The sequence below is a fragment of the Salmo trutta genome, chromosome 1 (assembly GCF_901001165.1).
Source record: "Salmo trutta chromosome 1, fSalTru1.1, whole genome shotgun sequence".
Lineage (NCBI taxonomy): Eukaryota > Metazoa > Chordata > Actinopteri > Salmoniformes > Salmonidae > Salmo > Salmo trutta.
The window spans coordinates 37,035,057-37,047,572 of NC_042957.1; the positions used below are offsets into that span (position 1 = coordinate 37,035,057).

At 42.6% G+C, this 12,516-nt stretch overlaps 1 protein-coding gene across 1 annotated transcript; it reads left to right on the forward strand.

Moving 5' to 3' along the window:
• Window positions 1–916: 916 nt before the first annotated feature.
• Window positions 917–11,972, forward strand: LOC115195374 (protein LBH-like). The gene is made up of 4 exons (XM_029755174.1): window positions 917–1,182; window positions 7,439–7,543; window positions 10,787–10,949; window positions 11,285–11,972. The coding sequence occupies exons 2-4, from the start codon at window positions 7,457–7,459 to the stop codon at window positions 11,314–11,316; spliced, it is 282 nt and encodes a 93-aa protein (XP_029611034.1). The 5' UTR covers window positions 917–1,182; window positions 7,439–7,456; the 3' UTR covers window positions 11,317–11,972.
• Window positions 11,973–12,516: the final 544 nt, after the last annotated feature.

Sequence of the window (12,516 nt, forward strand, 5' to 3'; positions counted from 1 at the left end):
GAGAGATTACTAGAAACAAACTCGGTTTACCCTTTTAACTGTGGATTAATTGTCAGAGTTGATGACCTTGTGCAATACAGGTAAAATAACAACCCAATGTTTATATCACAGGACAAATTAGCTAGCAACAGCAAGCTAGCTAGCTAAATTGCCATAAATGTTTAATGCTTTTCCACCTGTTCCTAAATTAATATAGTTGGTTCAGAATTCGTTTTCAAATTTCAACCTGCGTGTCCTGATCGCGTCTGGTGTGGGTGGACAAATTCCACATGCGCGCGAGGATGCACGTGGACGAGCGGTCAGGTCAGCATGTTAGCCTGAGTCAGAATGACATTAGTGGGGCTTTGAATATAGGGAGAAATTAAATTGTTTCATTACTTATGCAAATTACACAATTGTACATATGCAGGAACCAAAAGGTCATTTTTAAATCAATGAAATACACTTTCATTGCATTAGTGGAACCCCACTTGTATAGGGAGCATAAGAGGCAAGGCTATATAATGCACTTTGGGTCTGTGGCCAAGTAGCCTAAATTTGGTAAAAAGTGAGAATCATTATCTACACAGTCTTAGAGGAGGATAGAAAGATAACATATCCTATCTCCCTCTCTCTTATCCTCTCACAACAGAGAGAGAGATACACACACACACACACACACACACATACATACAGTCAATGCCAAGAGTGTGCAAAGTTGTTAGCAAGGCAAAGGGTGGCTACTTTGAAGAATCTCAAATCTCAAATTTCTTTAACCCTTTTTTGGTTACTACATGATTCCATATGTGTTATTTCATAGTTTTGATGTCTTCACTATTATCCTACAATGTAGACATTTTTAAAAATAAAGAAAAACCTTTGAATGAGTAGGTGTGTCCACACTTTTGACTGGTACTGTACATGCACCGAGTGAGATATACGAACCGCGTGCGCACACACTTCCAAAGCTCACTGACACTCCAGTTCTCCAGTGAACTAAAGCTGTTTTCTCCGCTGGGAAGTGGAATCGGAACTTCGCCGTATGCACAGAGCCACGAGCTCCCAGAGAAAGAATCAAACTATTGTTGTAACTCCAGTACGACCTCGGCGAAAGGCGACGACAGCTCCAGTCTTTATTTCAGAGTAGCCTACATCATCTGCGGATAAATCAAGACCATAACAGAATATTAACGTTTGATAAAGGTAAGTGTTGCTCGGTTTCTTCTCCTTAGAGCTATCTTCAACCATGCGTGTTTTCAGAAACATCCTCATTAGCAGAATAACAAGTTTGAGGTGATTGCCCTTTTAAGCGTTTACTGCTTGGATAAAAGGAGTATGTCCAACTGTCCATTCCATGGCATTATCAAGATAGCTTTCCTATCTAAAAAAAGCCATATATGGAATCTAAAATAGTTTTATTTTAGATTTAAAAAAGCATGTAGAACACAGATGAAAATAGTATAATTTATTGTTATTGTATTGTAAGCTACAAAAAAGGCTGTAGTTGAAACAATTGATCAATTGTAGTTGTAGTAGCTGTAGTTGATCAATCTGTGATTTATAAATATGAAGAAATTATCATTTTTGAAGTCATATGCAGATTATCCTACATTCCTAAATATATAAAACACATGTATGACACATTCAGATGTAGGCCTACAATGTACTATAGGCTACTTTTGTTTAGAACATGGTTGGTTTCAATTTGCACAACCAAGCTGGCAAAATATGTGATTTCATGTGATTCTTTGGGCCATAGTTTTGCCTGATTGTGTAATATACCTTGGCATGCCTTAACCTTCTGTCGGTTTACAAGCTTGAGCGTGTTATTTCTGACTGATGTTGAATGAAAAGACTTAACTCATTTGCATGGATTTGAATGCCACGGGCAACAAATTGGGACTCGCACGCACCCTTCAGGCAAGATCTTTTAAAAATCCACCTTTACAGAAACAAGTCTCTCACCGTTGCTGCTTGTTATAGACCCCCCTCAGCCCCCAGCTGTGCCCTGGACACCATATGTGAATTGATTGCCCCCCATCTATCTTTGGAGTTCGTACTGTCAGGTGACCTAAACTGGGATATGCTTAACACCCTGGCCGTCCTACAATCTAAGATAGATGCCCTCAATCTCACACAGATTATCAAGGAACCTACTAGGTACAACCCTAAATCCGTAACCATGGGCACCCTCTTAGATATCATCCTGACCAACTTGCCCTCTAAATACACCTCTGCTGTCTTCAACCAGGATCTCAGCGATCACTACCTCATTTCCTGCATCCGTAATGGGTCCGCGGTCAAACGACCACCCCTCATCACTGTCAAATGCTCCCTAAAACATTTCAGCAAGCAGGCCTTTCTAATCGACCTGGCCCGGGTATCCTGGAAGGATATTGACCTCATCCCGTCAGTAGAGGATGCTTGGTTGTTCTTTAAGAGTGATTTCCTCACCATCTTAAATAAGCATGCCCCATTCAAAAAATGTAGAACTACGAACGGATACTGTATAGCCCTTGGTTCACCCCAGACTTGACTGCCCTTGACCAGCACAAAAACAACCTGTGGCGTTCTGCATTAGCATCGAATAGCACCTGCGATATGCAACTTTTCAGCGAAGTCGGGCACCAATATACACAGTCAGTTAGGAAAGCTAAGTCTAGCTTTTTCAAACAGAAATTTGCATCCTGTAGTACTAATTTTGGGACACTGTAAAGTCCATGGAGAATAAGAGTACCTCCTCCCAGCTGATGTTCTGAAAGAGCTGCAAAATCTGGATCCCTACAAATCAGCTGGACTAGACAATCTGGACGCTCTCTTTCTAAAATTATCTGCCAAAATTGTTGCAACACCTTTTACTAGCCTGTTCAACCTGTCTTTCATATCTTCTGAGATCCCCAAAGATTGGAAAGCTGCCGTGGCCATCCCCCTCTTCAAAGGGGGAGACACTCTAGACCCAAACTGTTATTGACCTATATCCATCCTGCCCTGCCTTTCTAAAATCTTTGAAAGCCAAGTTAACAAACAGATCACCGACCATTTAGAATCCCACCGTACCTTCTCGACTATGCAATCTGGTTTCCGAGCTGGTCATGGGTGCACCTCAGCCACGCTCAAGGTCCTAAACGATATCATAACCGCCATCGATAAAAGACAGTCATATTCATCGACCTGGCCAAGGCTTTCGACGCAGACTCAATAGCCTTAGTTTCTCAAATGACTGCCTCGCCTGGTTCACCAACTATTTCTCAGACAGAGTGTGTCAAATCGGAGGGCCTGTTGTCTGGACCTCTGGCAGTCTCTGGGAATGCCACAGGGTTCAATTCTTGGGCCAACTCTTTTCTCTGTATATATCAATGATGTCGCTCTTGCTGCTGGTGATTCTCTGATCCACCTCTCCGCAGATGACACCATTCTGTATACATATGGCCCTTCTTTGGACACTGTGTTAACTAATCTCCAAACGAGCTTCAATGCTATACAACACTCCTTCCATGGCCTCCAACTGATTTTAAATGCTAGTAAAACTAAATGCATGTTCTTCAACTGATCGCTGCCCACACCCGCCCACCCTACTAGCATCACTACTTTGGACGGTTCTGACCTAGAATATGTAGACAACTACAAATACCTAGGTGTCTGGTTAGACTGTAAACTCTCATTCCAGACTCATACTAAGCATCTCCAATCCAAAATTAAATCTAGAATCGGCTTCCTATTTTGCATGAAAGCCTCCTTCACTCATGCTGCCAAACATACCCTCGTAAAACTGACTATCCTACCGATAGTCATTTGGCGATGTAATTTACAAAATAGCCTCCAACACTCTACTCAGCAAACTGGATGTAGTCTATTACAGTGCCATCCGTTTTGTCACCAAAGCCCCATATACTACCCACCACGCGACCTGTACGCTCTCGTTGGCTGGCCCTCGCTACATATTCGTCGCCAAACCCACTGGCTCCAGGTCATCTATAAGTCTTTGCTAGGTAAAGCCCCGCCTTATCTCAGCTCACTGGTCACCATAGCAACACCCATTGATAGCACACGCTCCAGCCGGTATATTTCACTGGTTATCTCCAAAGCCAACACCCCCTTTGGCCGCCTTTCCTTCCAGTTCTCTGCTGCCAATGACTGGAACGAATTGCAAAAATCACTGAAGCTGGAGACTTATCTCCCTCTCTAACTTTAAGTATCAGCTGTCAGAGCATCTTACCGATCACTATACCTGTACACAGCCAATCTGTAAATAGCACACCCAACTACCTCATCCCCATATTGTTTTTTTTCTTTTTGCTCTTTTGCACCCCAGTATCTCTACTTGCACATCATCATCTGCACATCTATCACTCCAGTGTTAATGCTAAATTGTAATCATTTTGCCTCTATGGCCCATTTATTGCCTTACCTCCCTAATCTTCTACACTTGCACACACTATACATAGATTTTTGTATTGTGCTATTGACTGTACTTTTGTTTATGTGTAACTCTGTGTTGTTGTTTTTTGCGCTGCTTTGCTTTGTCTTGGCCAGGTCACAGTTGTAAAACTTGTTCTCAACTGGCCTACCTGGTTAAATAAAGGTGAAATAAAAATTAAAATTAAATCTTATGGACATGCACACAAGTATTGAAGCATCTGTTTCTTAGATTGAAAGGATTTGTAAAATTAATTCATATGAAAAGAATTTCAGAAGTGTAATGAGCAGAAGGCAATAAAAGATTTCCATAATCTTTTGGCCTATTTGTGGTTTTGTACTACCTCATCTGTTTTGTTACCATAAGAAACAATAACAGGTGCAAACTGTGCATAATATGTGCATTTGATAAATCAGGTGAGTGTCAATTTTGACTTAGTCCTTAGTCCTGGTCAGCATTTGTTAATGACACCTCTAGTTTGTAGTGCAGTGGACTGTGCTGTGTGACATTTCCATAGATTTGAATATGGTTTTCCATATTGCTCAGAGCAGGTGAAACTAGCCTCGCTCAATATATATTTTTCTCCCTCCTCCAACTTACTTGCCTATGTGTATTGTTGGAGCAAAGGACAAATTAACTGTGTCAATGGCTCCCTCACTCTGGAGATGTTTAACCTGTCGCTGTCTGGGGAAAAATATTGGAAAATCAATCAAGGATAATTAGGGAACATTTGTTGCGAGAGTGTGTGGCTGAGTCATGCACGCACACACACACACACACACACACGTCATTGTATTATTGAAGCTTCTTAAGATAGTCACAAAAGTAGATGAGATGGTTGTTAAATTATCTTTTTAAACAAAAAATGAAGGGAGCGAATTTGGAGCAGCAGTTTTTTTCTTGTGAGCGCTGAGCGAATTTTTTATATATTTTTTTTGCAAAGCAGGGGAAATGATTTTAGCAAAACCCGCTCTGAGGGATGAGTGGGATTTCCAACCACTCAACTCTGCTCACATATCCTGATCAGGATAGATAATAAACAGTAGCAGCAGTGTATGTGAAGTGTGTGTCTCCGTGTGAGTGTGTGTATGGCGTCAATATGCATGCATGTGTGTCTGAGCGTATGTAGTGTGTGTGTGTGTGTGTGTGTTGGAGTGTCAGTGTATTACTCTAATCACAATAGTATGTGTGCATAGTAAGCGCCATTGCCAGCCCACATTACTGGGAGAAAACAAACTGCTAGTTTTTCTCCTTTTAGGTCATTGTCTTCTGTCATGGAGGCACTGCATGTCTCAATGAAAGATGTGCATATATAAAATGAGCCAATTAGAAGCTAGGATAAGTATGGCGATGGGCCAATTAGATACCGGGATAAGTATGGACATGGGCCAATTAGAGACCAGGATGAGTATGGACATGATAGCATGAAGTGCAATTGACTCTTTTGTCACCATAGTGAGTGAGGACATTTGCTAAGTCTCTTCCGAATGAGAGCTGGATTGACATATGGTTGATATTTAGTCATCACTATTGGCATAGTTTAGATTTTTTGGCAGAGATCTGGGTGTTGACTGATTTGGAATGTTGAGCCAGCAACTTACCGTTATCTTGATGAAGACTATGGAATGAATGTGTGATGAGTTATGTATTTGTTTCTGGGCCTGATTGAAGCAAGGCATGTCGATCTTAGAATCTGTCACTGTTTTGGGCTCTGCTCCAGTCTCAAAACACTTATGTCACAACTGGCTCCCTTAGGTTCTACTGCACGCACGCACACACACACACCCACTGTCCATCCACCTACTCGCCATTTATACCCTCTTGAGTATGGCACTCATTTCTATAAAAGACGTCTTCGTTTTTGAACTTTCTCCCATAGATGCCTTCCAACCCTCCAATCCAACCCACTTTGGTCACAGCTCACTCCCTAAGGTTAATCTCTGTTTTCAGGACTGGGCCAATGCAATAAACACATCCTTACCCTATCAATACCCACTTCCCCTCTGGAGTATGGGACTTATTTTCATAAAAGGCATGTTGATTATTGACTGCCGACCATGTCTCCGTGGCAACAGCCAGGGGAAGATCATGCACACATTGAAATGGAAGGGTTGCTTGGCAGAGGAAATCAGTAGATTAGTAATCCTACCAAACACATACACATGTGCACACACACACACACACACACACACACCATACCACATACACATTAGTAAACCTGCATTTCGTATGCACACACACGATACCAGAATTTTTACTTCGATACCGATATTAGGTTTAGTATCACAATACTCGATACCAAAATGATACCACAGCAAAAAAAGGTGGCGAATTAGTCAGTCACAGAATGGTAGACTGAACTTCTGAGTTCAATATCAATGCAATCATTAATCAATTAAACATTCATATTATCAATTTTACTTAATTTACCCTATTGATAAATTTGGTAAATCAAGAAGCCTATTCACAATACTGGTGAATGCATATTCAGTAGGAGTGTGTGCATGCCTAAAGTATTTGTGCTTGTTTTGGCTGATTTCATGGGGCAACAGATTACAAATTATCTGTTTCCCTTCCATTTGGAACTTATTTCATAATACTGATCAGAGCATTTTGTAGGCGCATGAGCAGAATCAGGCCGTGTAGCAATCACTGGCACAAGGGTACTTAATGACTGTCAGAGATAAACCCAATTCCAAACCAATCATTCATTACTTGCCTGTAGGTCGTTACTAGCCTGGTCCCAGATCTGTTTGTGTTGTCTGGCCAACTCCTATGATAAGTTGGCAAGACAGCACAAACAGATCTGGGACCAGGCTAGGTCCCAACTGACTCACAGATAAAAATGTAATTGAATAGGAATCAGGAGTAAGGTACTAGATGGACTTTTCCCCCTATTTCCCAAACCAATTCAGCCCTCGTTAGTCTATGAGAGATAGTGAACAAGGGACTAGTTCTAGGGATGTTTGGAACGATGCAATACTTTACAGCTGTGTTAGTGTACTGAGAACATGTCCTTCTTTTCTTTTGGCTTGGCTGAAGGCGAGGCTTACTGACAGGATGACAGAAGTGATGAACACCTGTGATTCGACAGTGGGAGACCTCAGCATCGAAGGTGCCTCAGGAGAAGAGGGTATACCCTTTCAGGTGGGACTAATTCACACAGACAGACACAACACTAAAACAAACAAAGGAACACACTCACAGTTCCACAAACTCACAAGAAGACACTACAGCTGTTACACCTGCGCCTGCCATGCCGACTACTGCTCATCCTGTGTCTCCCTAACCTGCCGTTCCCCCAGTGTGTGTGTGTGTGTGGGTGGAGACAGGTGTGCTGGAGGCAGAGCAGATCCCCACCAGCCGCAACCTGTTCCATAATCAAGACCTCTACAAATACTTAGCCCTGCCACTTCCACGCTGCCAGATTGTAACCTCTGCTCAGTCAGTCTGCATTTTTAGCCTGTTTTCGTGTTGTGCCTGTTTTTCTATCCGCCCTGACTCTGGTCCATGTCTCGGGTCCCACGTCTCGTCAGTCCTGCTACCCTGTCCTGGACTCCCCCCCCTCAGCACCTGGCTCCCTGTAATCCGCCCTAGCTTTCCTTGGCCTGCACCCCATCTTCCCCATTTTTCAATAAATACCTTGGTTACCTTATCCCAGTCTCCTCGTCTGAGTCTGCTCTTAGGTTCACCTGCTCCGCGTAACAGCACAACATAAGAATAGTTACCCACATAGTAACCCCATCGAATTGTTGACATGCACAAACATATGAGGAACACGTGCACACACTCTTCATGGCATGCTCTCAGATCTCTCTCTTCTCATCTCTCCTTCTCTGTAGACCCATGACAGGTGTAAATGTCCTTCCATCGCTCTGAGCTGACGTCAAGGCAATTTCTGACTGCACCTCAATCACACCCTTTCATCCCCCTCTCATCCTCCCCCCCAAAAATCTGATTTCTGCTAACCTTTTACAGTCAAGACCCAATGAATTCACGTCCCTCCAAAGAAATCACTGCTCTCTTGTGACTAAAATCTAAAGGAAAAGTGTGTCATTACTTTGATGAACATATGCATGTGGGGACTTCATGGACTTGGCTCGTAATCAACAGGGGCCTTGAGTAAAGCCGACACAAGCTCTCAAGTAAGAGATGGCAGCCAATCCAGCAGCAAGCGGTTCCTTTCTCAGCCAACTGGCTTGCCCCATTGCAGATGCAGGTGTCCTTCACTGACCCCCCTCTTCCTCCTCTAGTGCAGTGGTGTTATGGAAGAAATCGCACCCCACACAAAGTGAGTCACACATCCTCTTATCGGCTTGAGCTCGTCAGAGGCCTGGGCTTTTGCCAGAGAAGTCACACTTGCAGGGTGTGGCGTATGCAAAGCACCTCTTTCCCCCCGGCATCCATTTCAAAGAATTAAATTACATTTTTTGAGCAGTGGGCAATGACAATCAGGAAGAGAGTAATTGGAAAACATACAGTGCATTTGGAAAGTATTCAGACCCCTTGACTTTTTCCACATTGTTACTTTACAGCCTTATTCTAAAATGGATAAAAAAATATTTATAATCTCATCAATCTATACACAATACCCGATAATGGCAAAGCGAAAACAGGTCTAGACATCTTATCAAATGTATTAAAAATAAAAAACAGATTCCTTATTTACATAAGTATTCAGACCCTTTGCTATGAGACTTGAAATTGAGCTCGGGTGTATCCTGTTTCCATTTATCCTCCTTGAGATGTTTCTACAACTTGATTTGAGTCCACCTGTGGTAAGTTCAATTGATTGAAGATGATTTGGAAAGGCACACACCTGTCTATATAAGGTCCCACAGTTGACAGTGCATGTCAGAGTAGAAACCAAGCCATGAGGTCGAAGGAATTGTCTGTAGAGCTCCGAGACAGGCTTGTGTCGAGGCACAGATCTGGGGAAGGGTACCAAAACATTTCTGCAGCATTGAAGGTCCCCAAGAACACAGTGGCCTCCATCATTCTTAAATAGAAAAAGTTTGGAACCACCAAGACCATTCCTAGAGCTGTCATTCTGACAGAACCCGATGGTCCCTCTGACAGAGCTCCAGAGTTCCTCTGTGGAGATGGGAGAATCATCCAGAAGAACAACCATCTCTGCAGCACTCCACCAATCAGGCTTTTATGGTAGAGTGGCCAGACGGAAGCCACTCCTCAGTAAAAGGCACATGACAGCCAGCTTGGAGTTTGCAAGAAGGTACCTAAAGGACTCTCAGACCATGAGAAACAATATTCTCTGGTCTGATGAAACCAAGATTGAACTCTTTGGCCTGAATGCCAAGTGTCAAGTCTGGAGGAAAGCTGGCACCATCGCTACGGTGAAGCATGGTGGTGGCAGCATCCTGCTGTGGGGATGTTTTTCAGCGGCAGGGACTGGGAGACCAGTCAGGATCGAGGGATAGATGAATGGAGCAAAGTACAGAGAGATACTTAATGAAAACTTGCTTCAGAGCGCTCAAGACCTCAGACTGGGGCGAAGGTTCACCTTTCAACAGGATAGCGACCCTAAGCACACAGCCAAGACAATGCAGGACTGGCTTTGGGACAAGTCTCTGAATGTCCTTGAATGGACCAGCTAGAGCCTGGACCTGAACCTGATCGAACATCTCTGGAGAGACTTAAAAATAGCTGTGTGGTAACGCTCCCCATCCAACTTGACAGAGCTTGAGAGGATCCGCAGAGAAGAATGGGAGAAACTATCCAAATACAGGTGTGCCAAGCTTGTACCGTCATACCAAGAAGACTTGAGGCTGTAATCACTGCCAAAGGTACTTCAACAAAGTACTGAGTAAAGGGTCTGAATATTTATGTAAATGTGATATTCCAGTTTTACATTTTATTTCTAAAAAACTATTTTTGCTTTGTCATTATGGGGTATTGTGTGTAGATTGGAGAAAAATGATTTTATCCAGTTTAGAACTAGCCTGTCACATAACAAAATGTGGAAAAAGTAAAGGGATCTGAATACTTTCCGAATGCACTGTATAATTATGTCTTTAATTTCCCATTTAAGTCACTAGACATCTATGAGGCAACAAAAAGTACCTCTCTCACAGAGCATCATCTAGTGGTTGTGATTATCCATACTGTCTGGTTCTGGAATGTGTTTCGAGCCCTTGGAGACTACTTGGTAAATTACACATTTGTTGGATGCCAAGAAAGTTGCATAAACAGAAAACTGACCATAGAATCTAGGGTCAACCTGATACTATTTGATCAATGTCACATATTACAAGCAGGGTTGGGTTTACCAGCAATTCAGTTTTCAATTCAGTGGAATTCACCCCAACCCTTACCCTGGTTACCAGATTTTCCCCTCTTGTTTTGGTGACGCTGACGTGATTGTGTTTCCAGATCTTTCCGGACTCCCACGAACGTTTCCCCAAGCTGTCCAAACGGCTTCCCTCCATCTTGGTGGAGCCCACTGAGAGCGGTGAAGTGGAGAGTGGCGAGCTCCGCTGGCCCCCCAATGACCTTAGTTACCCTGATGAAGACCCCGGAGAGGCCCAGGCAGCAGGTGAGAACCACTTAAACCCATTTCCAGCCAAGAGAAGTGAGAACCAAAAGGGCATTCCAGGGGACTTAATAATAGAATCTGTTTATTTTTCCCAGAGCAAACTTCAAACAAAAGAGAGGGACTACAGAACTCTTACTTTCTATGCCTACTAAAGTTTAGAATTCTTTTTAACTATTCAATAGTATTGTGGGATGTGATTTGGAATAGCGGTAAAGACTAGGAGCGTGTAGGTTATAGTCTGGGGTGGAGCCTGTAAGCAAAATGTAGCTATACAAATTGAATGTATTTAACTGTGTGTGTGTGTGTGTGTGTGTGTGTGTGTGTGTTGGTGGCAGGCGAGGATAATCCAGCAGAGGTACAGCAATGATGGGAGGAGTTTAAAACGGACTCTCACAGTGCTGGCACCATTCCAGCCACACACTGAGTGTCTCCATGATGGACAGAAGCAAGGAGGGGGGTGTTCAGGCTAAGCCCGTAATCAACTAGAACTGCCAACTTGTTGGTAGACAACACTTGGTGGGGCTGAGCCCTGTACGATTGTCTTAAATAGCTCATAGGTGCCAAACTCCAGTGAGTAGCTTGTTACTGTAGATTCATTTGTTGCTTGTTTTACTTTTTTAGGTTTCACAAACAACATGTACAACAACAACATGTACACCCCATTCTGAGTTTGTTTAGCTGTGATCTTTAGATACAGTATGCAAAATAAAGATATGAACAGTTCTGTATATACAATTTGTATGCATCTGGCTGCATTAGACCAAAGTCTGTAACACAGTACTCTTATGAAAACTATATGTACTGTACACTGTAGATCAGGGGTTGGTACTGGTCAGAACAGACAATTGGAAAATAACAATTTTTCAAGGAACAGAAACAACCAGGAACAAAAGTGTCCTGGAACAGAACCATTATTTTTAAATCTTGTTTTCAAATCTTGAAAACCGGTAAATAATCGTATTTCTTTGTTACAAAAATATCTTATGTTGAGCATATACATTACCAGTAAAAAGTTTTAGAACACCTACTCATTCAAGGGTTTTTCTATATTTTTACAATTTTCTACATTGTAGAATAATAGTGAAGACATCAAAACTATGAAATAACACATATGGAATCATATGTGCTTCCCTGTGGCTCAGTTGGTAGAGCATTGTGTGCAACACCAGGGTTGTGGGTTCGATTCCCACGGGGGGCCAGTACAAAAAAAAATGCATGAAATGAAATGTATGTATTCACTACTGTAAGTCGCTCTGGATAAGAGCGTCTGTGTAAGGGCTGTCGTGAGAGAGAGACCAAGGTGCAGCGGAGTTAGTGTTCATCATAAAAGGTTTTAATGAATCAACGAACACTATACAAAAGAAACCAAAAAAACGACTTGCAACAGTTCTGTAAGGAACACACTAAACAGAAAACAATTACCCACAAAACCCAAAGGAAAAACATGCTCCATATGTGTGACTCCCAATCAGCAACAATGAGCTTCAGCTGTGCCTGATTGGGAGCCACACACACGGCCCAATACAAAAACATAGAAAAAGGAACATAGAACGCCCACCCAATGTAA